Genomic DNA, 22854 nt, shown 5'->3' with positions numbered 1-22854 from the left:
GGCAGGTTGTCGGTCCATTCGGGCATCCTAATTAGATGCCCGAACCACCTCAGCTGACTCCTTTCGACGCGAAGGAGTAGCGGCTCGACTCCAAGTTCCCTCCTGATGACCGAGCTCCTTACCCTATCTCTAAGGCTGAGCCCAGCCACCCTACGGTGCAAACTCATTTCGGCCGCTTGTAGACGCGACCTTGTCCTTTCGGTCACGACCCAGAGTTCGTGACCATAGGTGAGGGTAGGAACGTAGACCGAGTGGTAAATTGAGAGCTTTGCCTTCCGGCTCAGCTCCCTCTTCACCAAGACGGTCCGGTGCAGCGCCTGCTTTACTGCTGCAGCCGCACCGATCCACCTGTCGATCTCCCGCTCCATCTTACACTCACTCGTGAACAAGACCCCGAGATACTTAAACTCCTTCGCTTGAGGTAGGCACTCGGAGAGGTAGGCACCCTCCTACAATTTTATTTCTCTTAACAGGGCTATGGAGACCTTTGACATTATAACTTATAACTTTTAGTGGGTCCATTACGTACGGTATGTAATTTGCATATTTTGGGAGTTTGTGTAGAGAGATGGGAAGCGGAAGTAAACAGGCAGCACATGGGTCATGTATCTTGTTATGTGGAGTGTGGGGAGTTGGACTAGATAATGAAACCAATGGGGGTGGGGTAAAAAAGGGTATTTAAGAAAAATGGATGATGACCTTGCTGTTCTTATATCCAATGTAGGATCCCCGGAGAACAGTGGGATCAGAACAAGGGGAACGCAACAGTTGTAACTGCTGTTAACTAACATTAACAACAGTCAGGTGGGACCTAGTCCCTAGCCACTACGGGCAAGCAGCAACAGTGCACAGTCGAGATTGAATTGACAATGCTATGGGTGTGCTAAGATAAGGAATAGAGAAAGAAAGAAGAAAAAGAAAAGAAAAGTAGACACAGAAAAGGACGGTGTTGAGTAATGGCCATTCAGGCCCCTGCAGTTCCTGCCATAGGTCTGTAAAGTCAAAACAGCTCCTCATGGTAAAATAGTGTTTGAGTTGCACGCAGAGCTAAAGGTGTGTCAGTAGTCTCCTCTTAAGGTAGCTGCCAGTGAGCAAGTATAGCGGAATGATACAAGCAATATGAATAGAAATAACGGGCACAGTATACTGTAGGCTATAAGGGTTTGTGTCCTGGTAATGGAGATGGGTATATAAAAAATATTAGCTATGAGACACATTTTTCCTTTTCCCTTCTCAGGTGTGATTCGAGTAATATATATAAAAAAATATATATATATTATTTAAATATAAAATAAAGTAGGAAATAATGATGTGCCAATATGTGAAATTGCAAAACTCACTGGTCAGTCCTTACTGTGATCAACAGTACTGGTAGGGATACATTTAGTCAGCAGCCTCAGTAGCTGGGATAACCTTCTTCTGGACATACTCCATGGCTTTGCTGGGATCCAGAAACTCTTCGTCTTCGTTGTGTGAAATCCGGAGTCTGGCTGGGTACAGTAGACCGTAGCGGACTCCCTTCCTTCCTCGTAGGGCCTTCCGTATGTCCATGAACGCGGCTCTGGCTTTGGCAACGCTGGGTGTGTAGTCTGGGAAGATAGCGATCCGGTTCCCGTTGTAGACCAGCGGTGCTCTGTCTCGGGCTCTCCACAGGATCTCTACAGCATCTCCGTCATTGTGTACTTTAGCGATGATCACGCGTGGTTTCTCCCGGTCTCCTGGTCTCCTGGTTTCCTGGTGGCGAATCTGCGGTGCGATCGGTCGATCTTTATGTCCCGATCCATCTGCAGGACTTCTTTAATAATTTTGGCAACTGTTTTAGGGGAGCTGGAGTCCGGTTGTTCTTGAATGCCGGCGATTCGGATATTACACCGTCTCATTCTCCCCTCCATATCCTCGCACTGGTCTGTTAAAGTTGTCACCTGTCTTTGAAGGCTGGTTATCGTAGCTTCTTGTGCGACCACCTCGTCAGACCATGTTGATAAGCCGCCCTTCATGTCTTGTATGTTGGCTTTCAGGTGCTCAACTTCTGTTTGGATGGCGGTCGTGTTTTTAGCAATTTCGGACCGCACCGCTTGTAATTCGGACTTGAGGGCATTGAAATCTTTTCCGCTAGCGCACTTTTAAGTTCCTCTCTTATAATTTTAGAAATATCTCCCTTTAGGGAAGATAAGATGTCCGCTTTCATTCGTTCAGCGGTCATACCTGGGCTTTCACTTAAGTTGGGGGAGGGTTGGTCCGGGTCACCTGGTGGGCTCTGTCTCGTGGTTCTTGTAGGCCGCGATGAGCTGCCGCCGGGTTTATATTTGTAGTTATTAAGCTTTTCCGCCATTCAAAACGACGTAACTTGCATAAATCAGCATTTGGCCTCTTTGAGTTGTCCTCGGTGAGCTTTGAGGCTGGTATTTCTGTAATAGTAGCTGTTTTTTGATGAAAATATTGTGGGTTCTGCAGGAGCACTGAAATTTGCGTCTTACTCCATATCTTGTTCGCTAGCGCCCCCAAGCACATCACTATTAAAGAACAAATCTGTACTAAGGACATTGAGCTGCTAGCCGTTAGGGAATTCTCGCATGTTATCGCGATAGCTGCGTATATTCCCCCCTCTGCCAACGCTCATGTGGCCTGTGACGTCATCAACCCAAACAAGCAGGCTGCAGACACAACACCCGAATGGACTCTTTCTTATCTCTGGTGACTTTTATAATGCCCCTCCGTCCCCTACTCTGCCCACATCCATCCAATATGTTACATGCCACACCAGAGACAATAAAACACTGGACCTATTGTATGCCAACACCAAGGAAGCATTCACCTCTGCCTCCCCTGGGAGGATCTGATCACAATCTGGTGCACCTCCTGCCTGTGTACAAACCTCTCGTGCACAGACAGCCAGCAGTCACTTGCAGAGTCAAAAGATGGTCCGAGGAGGTGGATGAAGGACTGTTGTTACTCAACCATGTGGGAAATTTTCAGTGATGCCCATAGGGAGGACGTCGACAGTCTCCCACACTGTATAACAGACTATATTAACTTCTGTGTGGAGAAAGCCGTACCCACCAGGACTGTACGGTGTTTTTCCAACAGCAAACCCTGGATTAATTCTGAGATAAAAGCCCTCCTCAAGGAAAAGAAGAGGGCATTCTTATGGATTTACTGGCAACGCCTTTCTTGAGAAGGACATTTCAAGAAAAGCTGGAAATCGTGTCTCATCCTCCTTCAGCCATTGAGTGTTAAAAAAACAAAGCTAGGTAAAAAAAACTCTTACTACTACAAAGTTCTGCTAGCTAGTTTCACAACAGTCACGCTATCCCACTGAACAATCAAGCCGCACGTTAATGCTGACGTACTTGTAGGCCAGCTAGAAGGCTCCGGCACATCAAAGAATACACCCAACATGTCAAACTAAAAATCTGATTGGTTGAAGACTATGACAATCAACAATATTGTCCCCATTTACTTAAACTGCAAAGGGTTTCACTTGTAATTCTGCAGGTCTCCAGGCAGATTTCTTTTACCTAGAGACAGCATAGGGGCGAAATCTGATTGAATAGAAGCAGCGCAACAGAGGAAGACAGTAGCTATGCAATGAAAAAATAGCCTAATGGGAAAAACTTTTAGAATACATGTAGTGTATTTATGAAAAATAATTAAATTATAAAATAGCTATAACTTTGTGATTCTGTCTAGGCCAGCAGAGAAGGCTTTGCTGGCCTTGACGGCCGACCACTGCCATAAGTAGACTGAAACCATCATTGCTTACACTTCACAGATGCCAATCCTCTATCTCGCCTTGCTTTCACTCACCTCTCACTCTTATCACACTACTTCTTTTTGGAGTCCTGTTTCTGCTTGATAAGCAGAATTTCCTCTGCCTCCAATTTTTTATACTATAATATGGATTGATAATTATTGTTGGGGACATAATTCTGTTCAGCCACCCAGCAGAGTGAAAGACTAGTAGAATAAAATAGAAATGGTGTGTTGTTGGGTGCATTCGAGCATAGCCACAACAAATGAATGGATAAATCTCTCAGAGCCTGCACTGCCAATTCAAAGAGGCCAGTGCCGCAGAGAGAAGAAAACGTACTTGTCCATGACTTGCTTTCTCTCCCCTGCAGCCAAACTTTATGGCCTTTGGTTTCAAACAAATATCCTGTGATTCATCATTTAGTCTTTTCTTTTGTTTTTCGAAAACTCTCTGGACTAGCCGAAATCTTAAGGATTATCGGGTTGATTTCCAGCAGACAATCCAAGGGAAAATCCCAGTTGGTGGCCTAATTGGGACTGCTGGTCAGCCATGATCATCTTAAATACACATATATGAGACGTTAAATAGCACATTTGACATAGCAATTGACAGTACAGTCTGTTATATTGTTATAGGGAAATTATTAATATTCTGTATGAAAAGCTTCTTCAGTTCGTTAAATCCTTGCAGTTATCTTTATTTGTATATTCTATGTACATATGTACGATGAGAGCAATGGGTAACCGGAGTCAAATTCCATGTATGCGTGACAAAGCTGATTCTGATTCTGATCTGAAAGCAGCAGTGTTGATAAATCTGCAGCCTCTGATCTACTCTCTACTCTGATTCGATTATGTGTGAATGACACCGGGAACCTACAGAATAAGGACACACACCTGTGCACACATCAGCAAGGTTAGTTTAAACTTGGTATTTCTGCTGTTTATGAGTGAAATGTTGGATTACCAGGGTTCATGAATCCTGTGTCATTGCCTCCATCAATTTTCTTTTTTAGTTTCACATTTCATTCCTTAAATGCATTGCTGTGCAAACGCTGCCTTAACATCAATTATAATATGATGTGACCATTCATTTTGTGACATACAGTATAATTACAACTAGAATGTTGACACCATAACAATGGTGTCAACAACCTTTTGTATTATTTTTTTCTATCCCCATTGTACCAATTAACTGTAATAAAAACCCACACCATCTCTGACTGCAGATTCGTGGTGCTGTGTGTTCACTGCTTTCTACCTTCCAGACAACTATACAATTTCCAGGAGAGGCATCTTTTTATTTGTTTAGCTGTCATCGTCATGTATTACTGTGATTAGCTTAACTGTTTCAGAGCTATAAAGGAGCGTGATGTTATTGGATGAGAGTGTATTTATTATTAATAATACATTTTATTTGTATAGCGCTTTAAAAAGGTACTCAAAGGCATTTTACATGGTAAAAACAGAAACAATGAAAGTAATTACCATATAAACAAGGCAGAAAGATGACATAACAGTAACAAACAAAAGAAAAATATACATTTTAAGCGTCACAGGTTAAAAGCAGATTTGAATAGGTGAGTTTTAAGTGCAGTTTTGAAAGTGGCAAGTGACTGAGACTGTTGAGTTCCAGAGGGAGGGGCGTCAGCGGATTAAAGGTTGCAGGTGGGAGTGTGTTGGTTCAGGAGGTCCGAAAGGTATGAAGGGGCTAGGTTGTGATGGGCTTTGTATGTGATGAGGAGAATCTCTGTATTCTTTGCTGTATGGGGAGCCAGAGGGGGTTTTGAAGGACTGGGGTGATGTGATCTCTGGTGCGGGAGTGGGAGAGCAGACGGGCAGCTGAGTTTTGGATGTATTGTAGTTTGTTGATGATTTTTGTGGATGTGCCGTACAGCATGCTGTTGCAGTAGTCCAGTCGAGAGGTGAGGAAGGCGTGGATTAGTGTGTCAGCGACTATGGAGGAGAGGGAGGGGCGAAGACGGGCAATGTTTTTGAAATGAAAGAAGATGGTTTTTGTGATGTGATTGACGTGGCGTTCGAAGGAGAGGGTTTGATCGAAAATTATACCAAGATTAGTGATCACCACACTAACCTTAGTATTCCACTTTACCCAGCCCTTTTGCACTTTACCCCGCTGCAGCAGGGGGCACTTGAAGATACTCACACAGTGTCATCACACTTTGCACCAGTCGATGCGCTTATACAATTTAAATATGTCCATCAAACTTAAAACAAAGTTTAAGAGTTAAAACTTATTGACATTAGATGGAAAATTCTCTACAACGATTGTATGGAAGCAAACCATTAAACTTACACAGTCAAATGTGAATGGCTTAATACGTTTTGCTCTTGAAATTCTTAGGGAACTAAGAATTCAGCAACAGGAGATATAGCAGGGAGCACAATAAACCTAACAGGCTATAAGAGTAGAGAACCTAGCACACACGTAGCACTGAGCGATTACACACACATACATAAGGAAATGGATGCCAATGTCAGGTATAGCAAGTGTGCAACATTGTCAGTTTATAAAGATTGCCTAATTTTCCTGATTAAGCATGTTGTGTGATACAGTGCACTGCCAGATCTAAGCACATGCTTAATTTCAACTTACAGTGGGTACGGAAAGTATTCAGACCCCTTTAAATTTTTCACTGTTTGTTTCATTGCAGCCATTTGCTAAAATCAAAAAAGTTCATTTTATTTCTCAATGAATTCTTGATGGTTTAAGTAGCAACTCCTGTGTCCATGATAGTAAGAAAACTAAGACTGCCAAGCCTCAGACCTTACGCAGTCTCTTGGAAAATCTCGGAATTAAACAAGGCATCCTAAAACTGAAATCACCCAACTCCTGCTCAGAAGTAATACCTACTCCCCTTACAACAGGAAACGAAAATTGATACATCAGGTACCTTGCGGAGGTTACTTATGTGTCTGAAGAGTACAGGAAGAAATCCTTCAAAAAATATTCTACAAAGATTAGTCTTTTTTGCTATTTTCTGAGCCTTTATTAAAGTAAATCTCCCTCTGGCTTTCCTACACTCCACGAAAAGAGTCGAAACAAGAAGAGGAACAGTCCAAAATGTGTGTGACTTTGTGCTAACACTGCCCCACAACATCTTAAAATGAATGTCAGGCCAGAAATAATTAACAATTATTACACATTACCAATCAACACAGGCACATCAATAACAGCTAGATAATAAAGCTGCTGTTGGTAGCAAGCTATTGTCTGTTTACACAACCAGTCAACACACAGCAACATTAGCAATCATTTGGACTCTTGTGTCTGTTCATCTAATCAACGCAATTCCAATATTCATTCGGCTTTTTGCTCTGTTTTTGGTCTCCACCAACTGAAAACTAGCTGTCTCTTTAGCTGCTAAATGCTCCAGTGTGTTGCTTGTCGCTAACTTTGTTTGTTTGCTGTTTGATGCAGAGCAGGTAATTATTAAATGCTCAGAGAAAATGCTCCGTGAGTGTGATGATGTTGTATAAAGAAAGAAAAAAAAACACGTGATGAGCGGGAGAGGAGATGGATGGGCCAAACAAAGGGTCTAAAAAGCAGTATGTGACAAGTTGGAATGAGAAAATATTGAGATTTATCAGAGCTTTTTCCCTGGATACAACTGATCAACACACTGATTGTGTGTAGTGTGGTGACACTGGATCCAAAAATGAAAAATTGTGCACCAAAACTAGGTACCACATCTTGTAGAAATGTTGCGATGGCTTATGGTAACATTGGCTCCATTGGCTCATGGTATCTTCCAGTGAGCCACCCATGCTGAGAACTGGCTGTCATAAAACATCTAACCCTCTGTACAGTGATTGGATATCAAACAATAGCTTTTTTTGTTTTGTTTAATAGAATATCAGAAAACTTGCTACTAAGTAACCAATAACCATTTAAGACCTCCTTAAAGGTTCAGATTTATAGTGAACTCTATATTTGTCAAGGATCATATTGGTTTAGCAACAAAACAATTTTTCCAAAATGTGTTTCAGCAGTAGCATTAGTGGCTGTTGATGACAGAGTATTATACAGTAATTGTTCAAAAAAAGCATCTGCTTTTTAATAGTCAGGTCCAGTCTTTAAATTTGCTGACAATTTGATTAATTAATTAATTTGTCTAATGTGTAATGTTAAACCAGCCATGATAAATTCCTTGTATGTGAAACATACATTGGCAAGAAACGGTTCTGATTCTGATTCTGATTCATAAACAATATGAATGCCAACTGTGCGTGATTGAGTGCACGTTCATGAAAATTGTAAAATAACATAATTAACGCCCCAATTATACCATATAAGACTATGCGTCCTTCCCCTTTTGTCTTTAAGTGTTAATTCATCAACAAGGCACCAAAGATAACAATGATAAGTTTTCTGGAGATTTTAGTCCTGCTTTCGGGTATCCATAAAAATCCACACATTTTAACAGTATCAGCAGTGGAGTTAAGAGACCTGCTTAAGCCACAGAATGGGATAAAATAACGAGTGCTGTTAATGCTGTGTCACCACGGTCATACTGTCACTGGATTAAAGCAGAAATTGTTTGATATGAAACTGGACAGTAACTTGCATAAACCGGAATGTGAAGAATCATACTTCTGCCGATATTAGGACATTGTCTAAAGCCACGCTCTCTTCCAAGGGCCTGTCGCACTAAGGCATCTAAAAGAAGTAAGTCATGGTTAAAGTTCTCACTCACCTTATTATATACAGAGAGAAATTATCCTTCAATTAGTACGTAATTTAACTAGTTTTGCAGCTTCGGTTGTTCATTTTCATATTATGGTGTTATACAATAGCATCAAAAGCCAATTTTGAGTTATATTATAATTTCCAGTGGACAGCTACCAATAGCACCCAGGTTGCAGTTTGGGAGGAGGGGGGTGCCTTGCTCAAGGGCACCTCAGCAGTACCCAGGAAGCAAACTGGCACCTCTCCAGCTACCAGTCCACGTTCCGTACTCGGTTCGTGTGGAGAACCTCAGCCTACTTCTATTCCAAAGTGTCTTCTGTTATATGATGTAGAATTACATGTTGAGAAATATCATTGAAATCAGCTCAGTCCTGTAATCATTTTGTAAACATGTAGCTCTTTTTAATTCCATTAAATTGCCCTTTCCCAAATTGACATAATAAGTAAGAGCAAACTCTAGCACACCTGTAGGTTGATAGTTGCGTCGAAGTATACTTATGGTGGACCATTCTGAGATAGTAAAACAACACCAGATAGCTTTTTGTCATCACAATTGTACAGCATGCTATTCTGTTGGCGCCCAAAGGTGACAGTGATGAGACATTAGCAAAGAACTGTGTGAATGTGCACAATTAACAGCTTTTGTACTGAATATGTAATTATTTCTAAGCACCTTTGAATTGTAATAGCTCCTTAGCTCAGGCCTTCCCTCTCCATTAAATCTTCCTTTATTCTACTGATTTCCAGAACAACTGTTTTCATTGTGATTGCTGATTTTCTCAGTTATTCACAAAAATAATTCCCAACCTACCCATCACTGTTCTCAGTTAATTTATTTAAAAAGCAGAGCTCCTGTGACCCACATGGCTCAGACTAACTCATCGACAGGTATTCCCTGCTCACCCTGCTTTGGCAGAGCTGTGGCTTTTATAGATAAACATTGCCCTCTAGTGGATTACTATAAATTGTTTGAAAAAAACAACAACAATACGTTAATAGCACAAAGTTTTTGTTAACCTCATCTGTGGAGTCTTATAGCAACGTGTATTTGAAGCAATGTAAGAATGAAGGGGTCAAAAACAATATTTCAGCTTTACATCAAATGTACCTTGCTAAATTTAATCAAATAAAATTAATCAAAAAGTAAGTTCATTATTGACTGACAATTAAATGACACAAAGAAATGCTCTGGATCTTTCAAATGGAGCCACAGCTACACAGTGATACAGTACTAGAGAAACAAGACAAATAGGGCTATAATGGTATGATTTCACTCTGAAAGAAATTATTTGTTTTCCAAATGTAAATAGGAACCACACTTGATCAATTATGCCGACATGTTTGACAGTAGCGTTAGAGTTTGTTTCTGTAATTTACAGGTATTAATTTGGCAGACGCGTCGGTCCACAGTAATGTAGAAATTAGGGACAATACAGCTGGCCATTTGACTGCCCTATAAACATAATTTCTTTGTGGTGCCCCACCCCCAGAAACAAGGAAAAAAACACAAATAGACTATTTGTGTTTTTTTCCTTGTTTCATATAATATATATTGCACTATTTGAAGTAGTGCAATATATATTATATGGTACACAGCCTTGACTCAGGCCTGGGTACTGTTCTCTTCAGACCTAGTTGTGTATGGCTTATCTTGTTTAACTGGGCCCTGTTTCAGAAAGCAGGTTTAACAAACTTTGAGCCTAACACTGAGTTTTCGGTTCCAGAACAGCTGATCAGAGTTTGTTCAATCAACTCTGAGTTTATTCACTCTGAGTTAGGCTTGTGTGCAGTGAATGAAAAAATCATCAATGGGGCTCCGATTCCATGATTCACCATGGCAACAGGTAGACAACAGGCAGGCCTCCATTTTAATCCAGTGAAAGTAGATATATTAATGCATGTACAGAGGGTAAAAGAGTCAAGAAGTTAACAAAATTAAGATTTATTCTGTATTGTCTATTCATTAATATATCTGTTCTGCTTTAACAAAACACAGGAACAATAGACACAAAAGACATGATTGTAAACTCACAATCTGTAATAATGTTGTAATAAGAGGCTGCGCTGGAACTACAATCGACCAACGGATGCAGCGGCACACTAGTGACTGGTTTGCCTGATGGCCAGTACATGCCTGCTCCAAATTTCTAAACATACCTGCAAGCGATAAACAAAGTCATCCTGCAGTTGCTTCTTTTTCTCTCTTCTCTGCCCCTGACTCCTATTCCATTTTTTGGGGCCATTCTTTCCGGAATTGTCGCGGGAATGTTTTGGCGAGGCTATTTGCTATGCTTGTGGCCATTCTATATTGGAGCATAAGTAACTTGCATTTAATGTGAGCAGCAAAAGGGTGTAAAAGTAAAGTACATTTTAGTTGTATGGTGCTTTTCACAGACATAAGTCACAAACTGCTTAACAGGAGCATTATTACATACAAGAAAGAAAACATATTTCACACAAGGTAACCATACAAGGGCCACCAATTTAAGAAAGCAGTGTTTAAAACTCTTACTTTGGTTCTCATGAGAAAGCAGGAAACCACTGCTCAGCTGCCCATAGGTCAAAGTTCAAGCTAGATAGAAAACACATGTTCATAGATAGAAGTAAAATAAAAGTCACATTAGAACTATTAACAATTTTTCCCCCGACATCCCCTCCTTTTTGTCATTCTTGACAATCAAACATCAAACAAACAATTGGTAATACACAAATTCTTACAGCAGACATCAGTAATGTAAATTCACGAAGATTCAGAACATCACATCATTAACTCTAAGTACACAAGAACATTTACTGTTTTACTAACACATAGGCTAAGTTATTGGGTTTGGTTACACATAATTCTCAAATTCACTATCTAGGCTATCTGGATACGGAGGAATCCATTCATGAATCGGATACCGCATAGGTGTGGAAGTGGGTTGAACAGATACATACGTTGTAACAATCTTCCTGACACAGATTTTAGAAATGGTTACAATTAGGGTGATAACAATCGTAATCAAAATTATGCCTCTGATTATCCATACCACTCCTTTAAAAAGAGAAGCCCCCCACGAGCCTAACTACGCCTGTGTTCCCCCGAAGGGATTCCAGCCATGCAATTCTTTATTGCCTTGTTCTGTATCTGCAATCACATCGTGAACTGCCGAAGTTGCATCTGAGATGTAAGTGCAACACTCAGTATTAATCACTTTACATACACCTCTTTGTGAGGCCGAAACCAGGTCCAAAGCCATCCTATTTTGTAGCACCATGTGTCTGATGTCATTCACTTCAGTTTGCAGGGCAGAGAGCGCTATCGAAGTTTTATTCATGTGTTTCTCTAGTACTGTTGAGAGTGTCACTATTTCCTCTTGACTTCTATAGGTGCCATACGCTGGTATTATTACACTCAAAATCCTTGAACCTAGTGAAATGGCACGGATGTACCGTACGTGGAACGGAGTGAGTTCCTTAGAGTTAACTTATCTGATTAAGGGTATAAGATAAGCTAAATAACATTTCCCGGTAACTGACCTTTTGTGAAGGTTCCATATGTTTGGAACACAGCTGTATGCAATGTTGCCACAGACTAAATAAACCTGTTCCGGTAATGCGAGGTCCCTAGATTCACTGGAAACATCAATAATGTCATTACTACAATCTCTCATGCCCATTAGAAAACCCCCTAACGCGTGGAAATGAATACAGCGGCTGACGTTGGTCAAAGGATGAACAGGAATGGGAGGTTTTGGTTTGGCACAATCACTATTCTGAGGTCTGGTCGGAATTAAAGGTTTAGTACAATTACTGGAAGCACAGCTTTCACCTGTGAGTGAAGTGCTGAGAGTGAAACTGAAAGGTCAGCACAATATCTTAGCATACTATCTTCATAATGATCTGTTGTCAAAGCCAGTTTTACTGTCCCCAACCCCGTGCAGGGGGGTCTTCCAAACAGTATCTCAAAGGGGCTAAGACCGTATTTGTTTCTGATCCGCATTCGCATGTGGAAAAGCACCAGTGGAAGTGCCTTTATCCAAGATAACCCTGTGTCTTCACAACACTTGGCTAGTTTAGATTTAATGGTGCCGTTCTCTTGTTCAACTGCACCTGCTGATTGCGGATGATAAGAACAATGATGTCTGATGCTAAAACCTAAATATTGTGAGATTTCATCGAGGGCCTGGTTAGCAAACCCAGGACCATTATCACTGCTAATGAGGTGAGGTATTAGATTAGATCAGTCCGATCAGTTACATATAGCAGGAACAACTAAGAGGATGGCACACGTGTGTTCAGCCTGTCATATTAAATTTACTCAGAAACATTAAGGATTATAGATGAAACAAAAAAACCAACATGAAATTAGATTATTTATTTATTCTTCAAATATTCAAATTTGTCATTGAAGCTGTTTTGACAAAAACAAGTAAATAGATAATTTGACAATCACGTCTCATTTTGTGAGGAAAGAGCCTGGAAGGCGCTCAAATTAGGGAGTAATAAGAATAAAATAAATACCCACAATTGTACACATATATTTTGACATTGTCATGGTAACATGATATGTTGCAGCAAAGTTCTGTCTCATTCTGTTTACACCATTTCAGTCTCTCACACTCAATCATTTAACAGGTGACGTCAGTAAGTCCCTGAGGATTTAGGGTTTAAGGCTTTAGGGGGGACATTGGGACTGGGCCCACGAGACTTGGGATGTACCCCTTGCATCTCTCCATCCATCCCTGATTAAGATGCAAGGAAAAGACACAAGCGAGGGAAACCGATGCAATTAAGAGACTACACAAAACATATCGATAGTCAGATCTACTCATGCACTAGATAGGGCAGTGATGTGTGATGTGAATGAGTGCAGTAGCCGTTCTCTCCTTGCTTTGCGGCTGGCCCAGGAGATCAAGGCAACTGGGTTCCGTCCAGCGAGTTGGAGGGTATATTTATAGTTGCGCATATTTTTAGATATTATAATGCCTTCTGCATTTGATGTCTTGTAGACCTGCATTCTCTCTTGTTGCATCCCTCCCTTTTAATTAACTGTGGTCCCATATTTATTAAAATATTAGAAATTATTATTGTGTTTACCTTCTTCGTATTTGTCTAATTAGGGTTTAGAACTGTTTTTAAAAAGTGGACAAAGTCACTTTGACGTCACCCATTGGTTTGTGGACTGCCGATATGAAACCTTGAGTTTTGCATTTTGGCCGTCGCCATCTTGTGTTTGCAACAAAAAGTGACAGTGTAGCTTAATACAACTGACACAGTAAGTGATGTTTATTAATATTCATGAACTGAAAACACACTATGAAACTGTTAAAGCTGTGAGATGAAAACACAGACAAAACACAGACCTGTCAATCAAGGTAGCCCCACCCTAAAGCATACCCTGCTTTATCGTCTATTATACTCAAAATAGACCATAATTTACCAAATGAACATCATGCTGTATTGAATAAGACTTGAAACTAGCATGGAGTCGACCAACTTCTGGCACCTGTGAACAGGTATTCCAGCCCAGGACGATTGGACTACATTCCACAATTCCTCTGCATTTCTTGGTTTTGTCTCAGAAACAGCATTTTTGATGTCACCCCACAAGTTTTCTATTGGATTGAGGTCCGGGGATTGGGCTGGCCACTCCATAACGTTAATCTTGTTGGTCTGGAACCAAGATGCTGCTCGCTTACTGGTGAGTTTGGGGTCGTTGTCTTGTTGAAACACCCATTTCAATGGCATTTCCTCTTCTGCATGAGGCAACATGACCTCTTCAAGTATTTTGATGTATTCAAACTGATCCCTGGTATGCGATAAATAGGCCCGACACCATAGTATGAGATCCCCATATCATTATGCTTGCTTCACCGTCTTCAGTGTACTGTGGCTTGAATTCAGTGTTTGGGGATCGTCTGACAAACTGTCTGCGGCCACTAGACCCAAAAAGAACAATCTTGCTTTCATTAGTCCACAAAATGTTGCCATTTCTCTTTAGGCCAGTCAATGTGTTCTTTGGCAAATTGTAACCTCTTCAGCACGTTTTTGCAACAATGGGACTTTGCGGGGGCTTCTTGGCTTGGCTTCACATTGTTACAGTACTCGCAGTTAATTTTAGAACTTCTTTGATCTCCCTGGAGCTGAACATTGGCGGAGTCTTTGCCATTTTGGCTATTCTTCGATCCATTCGAATGGTAGTTTTCAGTTTTCTTCCACATCTTTCTGGTTTTGGTTGCCATTTTAAAGCATTTGAGATCATTTTATCTGAGCAGCCTATCATTTTCTGCACTTCTTTATGTTTTCCCCTCTCCAATCAACTTTTTAATCAAATTAATGAATTACCTCACTAATTGAACTCCACACTGCTATTATTTAGAACGCACCCCTTTGAATTTCATAGAATTAGCAGCATACATGTCATGACTGTTGGTTTTCTATTACTCTATTACACCTACTAGTACATTATTTGCCATGTAGAAATATAATTTCTACCAAAAACAGTGATTGATCTGGATAGTGATGTTGGACTGCTATTATTTTGAACACAACTGTACACATAATAAAAAAGGCACATTTGTGAGTCAGAGTTCTGTTTATTTAGATCATGTCTCTAGTTATGTTTGTGGAGAAAAAATCAGTCTTATTTGCCAAAGTTTTGAGGTTTCCAACATTGACATTTCTGACACCAACCAGTGAGCAGTTTTCATTAGAACTATTCATTCAGCAGAAATTACTTCCATAGTAAGATCTGTGGTATCTTCGTAAGTATGCATTATTTCTGGAAACAAAACAAAACATTGCTGTTGAATGTTTCAAAAATATATATATATTTTCAAGTGTATGCAAATAAAACCGTTGCATTTTATTGGAGATACTATGAGGGGTGAATGAGATTTTTAGTCAAAGTCTGAGTCAGCCTAAATATTGTAGGAGGTCTGACGCTCTTTTTAGAAACCGATAATTGTCAAATCCGAAACATTGGGAGTTAACTAGTTAGTGCTGCGACCCCCCTTTTTCATTAGAATGTAGTTCCAGTGTCCCTGCAAAGTCTGCTGATTTAAAAATCCTTGTTGAGTTTTGCAGTGTTACTAGTGTTAGTGCTGACTGGTCCATCTGCAAATGGGATACTTTCTGCTTGGACAAATCAATCCAAGGTCTTGATTAAGCAGAGAACAAAAAGACAGGTTTTCACAGGTTTCACAAATGTGGTGACACTTTGTATCATCACTCTGGTTTCTGAGGAGAGATTTGGGACTGCTGACTAAAATCCTGGATTGAAAAGTGACAGAAATTCTGATCCATGGTGGAGGTAGCAACGGGGAAGGAGGAGTTGTTCGACGTTATTTGATGACATCAATCAGTTGGAGGGGGCTCCTGGGGTTCCCGATTGACTGAGTCAAGAAAAGAAATAAGAGAACAGATTTATTGTTATCTACAGAGCATGGTAATCTAACCGTATTTCATAAACAGCAATTCTAATATAAAGATAAGGTGCAACTGAATACGTTTCTCGGTTTGCGCTTCATAAACATGTACTCTTGTGAAATTATAAAAACAGTTCTTATATAATACAACCCCCAAAAAGGCATTTATCATGCAAGAACATTTTCGTATTTATCTTAACTTTCTCTTCCTTTTTTCGTACGGTGGGCCAAAAAGGGTGGGCCACGTCAAATTCATCAAATGCTCCTAACTTCAGATAACTGTAAATGAGCACTCGTTGGTGATAATTTGAAAGTAGCATAATTAATGCCCAATAATACCATATTAGGCTAAGCGTCCTGCCCCATATGTCTGGAAGTTTTCATTCATGAAAGTGGCACAGAGGAATACATTTTTAGACATTTGAATCATCCTATCACAAAGGAAAATCTATACTTTTTAACACCGTCAGCAGTGGATTAAGGGAGATTCTAGGGCCAAGGAATGGGAAAAAACCCGAGGGTCGTACTGAAACACTGAAGAAATGGTTCGATATGAAAATGTTTTTTTTGTAAAAAGTCTTGCACAGCAAGGTGATTGAAGACTGTATCAGAAGGGGGTCAAAGGGAAGTCTCCATCAGGGAGATGGACGAAAGAATACTTGCCATAATAGGTGATGTTACAATGTCAGGCATTGACAAGACATAAGAGAAATTTCAGTTTTCGAGAAAATTGGAGAATGCGGCAAGTTCTCCTAAATCACTCGTACAAACCACTTAAGAAAAAATGTGTTCGTACTAGTGGTTCTTGCATGACAATTTTATTTGGGCCAGTACCATAACATAAATGGCTAATCTTGGCTGTTAAGTGTAAGCAGTATTCCATTCCATTTCAAATTCAACATAACACTCCGTTTATGTACCTTCCTCTCGTGCCTTCATACGGGCGACAAAGTTGTAGCTCTTGTTCCTGCGATAGTTCTCATAAGGGTCGTCCAGTGACACCCCCACACCTTTAAATTGGTCCCACTTATCCCTGACGTCTCCTCCTTTGATTGGATCCTGGATGCCCTGTTCTTTGGCCCCCAAACCACCTGAACCACTCCAGCCTAGAGTAGACCAACACAAGAACAGCTAGAAATCAGTATATACTGCATGTGGTTCATTTTACCATGACATTAAGTTGCCAAATGCAGCTTGTAGATTTCAGGATGGAATCAATTTACAAACATCTCAAATATTATAAGCATACCCATCTTCATTAGCAGCTGATGGCCCTTATTCTCTTCCCCTAGCCTGATATCTGTAGATGGTTTGGAGGGAGGGGCAACCAACACTGATGAGGAGCTGTAGAGAGCAGGAGACGTGGTCATCTATACTACAGTAAGCATAAGAACGGTCTTTCAGGAAAACATCTTGTCAAAGAACAGCACGGGGGACTTACACAGGAGAAGAGCTCTGAGTTTTAGGGCCATGGCGTTTCTTTGCAGGCGAACGTGAATGTGATCTGGAGCGAGAGTGACTCCGAGATGATCTGGATCCACTCCTGGACCTAATAAGAGGTAGGTTAAGCATGCCCGTAAGAAAAATATCTATTTTTCAGCTCCGCTTCTTCCATAGTGTAAGCAGCATAATTAATTAATTAATATAGATAGATAGATAGATAGATAGATAGATAGATAGATAGATAGATAGATAGATAGATAGATAGATAGATAGATAGATAGATAGATAGATAGATAGATAGATAGATAGATAGATAGATAGATAGATAGATAGATAGATAGATAGTGTGTGATATATGTGTGCTTGTAGACCTGGATCGTGAGTAGGAGCGAGAGCGGCTGCGGGACTGGGAGCGGGATGAACGAGACTGTGACCTGGAGGACTTTGAGGAGCGAGAGCTTGAGCGAGATGAAGATCTCCCTCTGCTGCGAGAGTGACTACTGGAGCGACTACCTCCACGACCACTGGAAGGAGGTGAGCGACAGAGGGTGGGGAAAAGAGAGCATAAAATTGTTGGTTAGGTGGGCCCTTATTTATCCAACAGTGACATCCTCCCCACAACGGATGTCAACCAGAACTTTGATCAGAATGAACACACAGACAGCAATTTGAAAGCTCATTTTGATAGACAAATACAAAGTCCAAACAAGAGAAACAAACAAAAAGAGAAAGATAGTGAAGCGGAAGCTCACCTGTTGCGTTTCTCCTGTCCCTTTTTTCTCCTGGCTCTCATCTTAGCCCTGAAGAACTCATACAGGCCGTTCTGCTCCCAGCCTTCACTGGTGGAGGAATAAACCACAGCCATCTGTAGACTAGGAACTACAGCAATTTCTAACAGAAGATAGCAGCACTACACAGGTGCTGCTTGTGGTAACTGCTGCCTCTGCACAACTACTGAAAATAATCTCATGGTTCCATGGTGCTCCGTTGCTAACAAATTATGTATTATATACATTATATATACATACACAGCTACTTTATAATTAAATCCTAAAATACAAACACATAGCTGACGAAATGTAGAATTCCTATTGGGCATAACTACAAGCACTGGAACTACAGACTGAAGAACTTTAGATCTGGTTCAATGTTGATCAAATCTGTCACTAACAAACCAACAAGCTGAAAATGTTTTACTGTAGTCATGAGACAACATTCACATCCCTCGTTCGCTCTGACTAAGACATCGAACAACTGAAAGACTGCCGCCCCCCAGGGGTGTGTGCTCCTCTCACTCTGTGGGTTCTGTAAATGCTAGTGTTTTCAGCAGCCCACAGTGAAACTAAGGAATAATGGTTGCATCTCTTCTTCATCCTTATATTTCAATTTTGCAATTTCCATCTGATTTGTCTTGCAGACAGAATTTAAGTGTGTGTGTACCTGTTCCTGGGCCGATCATGGGATGGAGGGCTGTAGAAAGCTTCCACAGCAGCTAGCAGGCGATCACTAGGTGGCATGGGAGGGGGCAGCCGGATGTCTTTAGGGTCCAGAGGTTTATAATCACAGTCCTCTAGCTGAGCAATAAACATAACAAGGAGGACCATGAGAGATGCAGGTTTGACTGTTGTGGGTAAATCGGTCTAATGAGTAAATTCTAAAACTGTACTGGTCTTTTCTATTTTTAAAATTACAGTTTCATGGCAGATTTGGATTGGCCTTTTCCATTATTATAATCCATTTAGCTATTCTGATTAGTCTGTACGTTACTTCAACTGTCCTGTCTTGGACCTTGACCATTCTGTAAGCCACTGTGGCAGTGCTTCATCAGACTTTACCACTGTTCTTTTCTCCTCTACTCAATCCTGATGGCTTTCTTCTAGCAATAAAGTAACTTTGTCAGCTGAAAAGATATACCAGCAGATCCCCAACAAGGTGCAAGGTAATGTTTCTGTAAGTTATTAATAACAATAATGTTATAGTCAGCCTTTAAGAGCAAAGCTTCAAACTATTAGGTACATCATATTTTCTTTTGATTACCCTCAGCTGAGCAGGTTGTCTTTTACGTCTCGGACGCTTGCGCTGTTTTTCTTTTCGTCCCTGTCAAATGTCTCTCCATTATGTAAACCTACAGACTATCTGTCTGAACGTTCACCATTGTTATTGTGATTGCTGATTTGGTTAACTTTCTGTCGTGAAAAACACTCATCAAAACATTACTTCTGCATTACATTTTACCCCCGACAAGCACGAGGGGGGGGCGTGCCCCACACTTTTAATAACTGCTGCTCTAATCAGAAGAAGGTGACGTACTTTGACTAGTGGAGCCATGAGACCAGCTGGCAGGTCAAAGTAGGGTACGTTAGGCACCAGACTGGGGTCATCTTGCACTGGCTGCTGACGATGACGAACGTGGGGGGAATGGCCATTGAAGCCGTGTGGGGGTGGGCCAAAATCCGGGTGCTGGCCTCCACCCCAGGGAGGATGATCGGCCCCCATACCTGGGGGAGGGAGTCTCTGACTGGGATGGTGGTGGGGAGGACCGGGCATGTCTGGCAAACGAAGGTATATATTGTTAAAATACTTGAGACTAGTAAATAAATACAATCACTTCATGCCTCTGCACTCACCTGCAGGATAATCTCCCTGAGCATAGTCAAAGTGGTGCGGGGTGTACGGCGGCCTGTCATAGTGGTGTCTGGGAGGAAAGTCGTCCTGCATAAAGCGTGGAGGAAAGCGTCCGAAACTGTGTGGTGGTGGGGGCTGGTTGAAAGGAGGTGGCTGCTGGTGTGGAGGGAAGGGCCCTCTGAAATGGGGAGGTCTCTGTAGAAATACAAGTTGGCCACAGGGGATACTGTCATTCATGTAAATGAGCAGTAAAATCTTTGATGCAACAGAAAAGGTCAACAAGGATAGACAAACTGCAAATGTAGAGTATACAATGCAATACAATAAAAATCGAATCAAATAAATAATAAATCAAAGCAAAGCCAGTCAAACGACAATGATCATCTACCACATGCCTGCATGCGTGGAGGAAATGGGGGCTCCCTCTGGCCCCATGGAGGCTGGTCAGGCTGGTTCCCCCATGGCGGCTGCTGGTCATATGAATTCCAAGATGGAGGGCCTTGGTCAGACCCACCAGGACCGCTCCAGGAGCCTCCTTCTCTGGGTGGACCTCCACTCCAATTTCCTGGGTCCCTCTGCTCATTCCACATCCCCTCATGGCTGTTCCAAGGAGGGCAAGGAGGGGGAGGCTGGTTTGGGTCAAAAGGAGGCTAGGGAAGGACAAGTATGAGAAAGGGCCTGAACATTGTCTGCTGCCTGAGGTCACACATATACTGCACAAACCCAAAGCAAGGAATTCTGAAGGCTGGGCAAGCACTATCACAAGAAGGTGGGACCCGGGCACGGCTGGGGGATGGGGAAAGAACCACTGCTGGGCCTGGACCTACCACTGAGGCGAAATCTGCTGCACACAAAGAGGACAGGGCTTCCCCCAAAACGATGATGATTTGAATCATCGGTCGAGAAGCTCCCCCAGCAGACTTGCATTTTGTCTGTCGAATCACTGTTCTTTGAGTTTTAGTGGCATCATTGTAGCATTAGCATGGCAGGCAATAGACTTTACAAACCGAGTCTGACCTTACTATAGAACTGTGATAGAAACAGAGATGGAAATGCGGGGCAGCAGAACCCTCTACTCTTCTCTACTACTGTTCAGTTTGACCCTTGGGCTGACCGTGTGGTCAGCAGCTACTCAGGAGAAACACTCCGTGGTATGCTAGAATTTTATGACTGAACTATAACCAGGAGTTTTTATGTCTTTGTTGATCTGTGATATGAAAACATATTTTCAAAGTCTTTAAAACATGACGGGAAGCTGTTCTGCAGGTGTGCTGGACTGTACTGTAACTATAAAGAGACCATGAATAGCATTAAAACTATGACGTTTATGACTAATATGCAGTGTCATGATTGGTGTAAAACACTTGCAGGAGGCAGGAAGAAAAGCCAGTTAAATGAATGTTTAAAAAAAAAAAGGACATGGAAAACCGCAGTCACTGTTGTCAGTGGACTCGTCAACAGCCAAGGATATAGCACATTAGACATCACATCACACTGATTGGCTGATTTGAAACGTCTAGGCTCGGTAGAAGTGTTCCATTCTTTGCATCCAGCATCAAAGCTGGAAATAATTTTCCATTTTCAAAAGCCACTGGACAAATATGCACCTGCAGTCTTTTGGCACTTGTGCAAGGTGAAACATGAAACTAGAAGATTGTAGACAAATATGAAAGCATAAAAGTATAACTATTACAACCATTAACCTGTTTGATTTAAAAGTATAACCATTAAAACATATAAACTATTTTATTTCATGTTAGAAGTGACTTAACATATAACCTGTTATATTTCATGATATAAGTGATTAAACATATAAACTGCAGACGTTTTATGTAAAATAGTCCCTCAAACATTATATAATCCCTCCTGTTCAAAACAGGATCAAACCAGTTACATTCTGTGTCTGACCTAGAAACAAGAGGACTCGTGTGAGTGACGTATGAAATAAGGGCGGTACCAGCCTCAGACCAGCATAAAAGGAGCCAGCAGAGCTGAGAGAAACAGCGATTTCCAGCGTAGAGTCTGGATTATACTTCTTTAATAAGAAGAATAGGCTTAAAAGGTCTTACACCCTTAGGGGTGTACACTTCTGCTACCAGAAGAATAGGCTTAAAAGTCTTCACCCTGAGAGGGGATAAGAAGACATTTCTACTATCAGAAGACAGCATGAAAAAACTCACAGCGAGAGCTGACCGAGAGAGCCTGTTAACAGCAGGATTGTCAGCATTAGCTTTTGTAGCACAAAGACTGTTTCATTGAGTTGAAATGGTTGTTGGTGATTGTTAGCTTTTGTACCACTAAGACTGTTTCATTGAGTTGAAATTGTTGTATGTGATAGTTGTGAGCTAAAACCACAGCCTTACCATTTGTAAGTGACTGGGATCCAAACTAAAGACTCTGGTTCTTTAGAATAATTTACCCCTCTTCCCCTGTCCCTAAAACATGTGATACAGATGTGATGACTGACTCTACCAGAGGAGCTTAAGGTAAGTTCTTGGCAATGTTAGTCAAAAAATGGTGAGAAACAAAAAATAGGCAATAGTAAGGTACAGACGATCTACGTAACTATTCATACTGGGTGTTAGGGTTACATCCTACTGAGAGTGACTCGGGCGTAGCCGTACAAGACTCTCAGAAAGACAATAATTCCGAAATCCTAACGACTCAGCTACGGGGTGAGATAAAAGGCCAAAGGTATTTTTCTGACACTTCTGTGAGGACACTAAAACCCACGAAGATTGGTCGGACTACAGACGGAGTTATCGCCGTGTTAGGTGCAAGCCTGCCCTGCTTTCCCCGGGGCAGGATTCGCTCACGCTACAAAACCGAGTGTTGAGACACTGCAAGGCTTTGCCATTAACTACTGTAGGTTGGATTGTATCTCGTTCATATGTTGCTTTGAACACAAGCCTCTGC

General features: G+C 41.3%; 1 protein-coding gene across 1 annotated transcript in view; it reads right to left on the bottom strand.

Moving 5' to 3' along the window:
* Positions 1–15019: 15019 nt before the first annotated feature.
* cherp (calcium homeostasis endoplasmic reticulum protein) overlaps positions 15020–22854 on the bottom strand; it is a 25429-nt gene continuing 17594 nt past the window's right edge. Inside the window, exons 11-20 of the mRNA XM_076079180.1 lie at positions 20334–20588; positions 19941–20133; positions 19624–19862; positions 18754–18887; positions 18066–18152; positions 17685–17837; positions 17312–17419; positions 17120–17214; positions 16791–16976; positions 15020–15837 (exon numbers count right to left, since the gene is read on the bottom strand). Coding sequence (XP_075935295.1) covers positions 15800–15837; positions 16791–16976; positions 17120–17214; positions 17312–17419; positions 17685–17837; positions 18066–18152; positions 18754–18887; positions 19624–19862; positions 19941–20133; positions 20334–20588 — 1488 coding nt within the window. The 3' untranslated portion in view covers positions 15020–15799. The remainder of the gene's footprint in view (positions 15838–16790; positions 16977–17119; positions 17215–17311; positions 17420–17684; positions 17838–18065; positions 18153–18753; positions 18888–19623; positions 19863–19940; positions 20134–20333; positions 20589–22854) is intronic.

Source organism: Anarhichas minor, unplaced genomic scaffold (genome assembly GCF_050575085.1).
Source record: "Anarhichas minor isolate MPS153535 unplaced genomic scaffold, ASM5057508v1 ptg000071l, whole genome shotgun sequence".
Lineage (NCBI taxonomy): Eukaryota > Metazoa > Chordata > Actinopteri > Perciformes > Anarhichadidae > Anarhichas > Anarhichas minor.
This window is presented reverse-complemented; position numbering and strand designations above follow the sequence as displayed.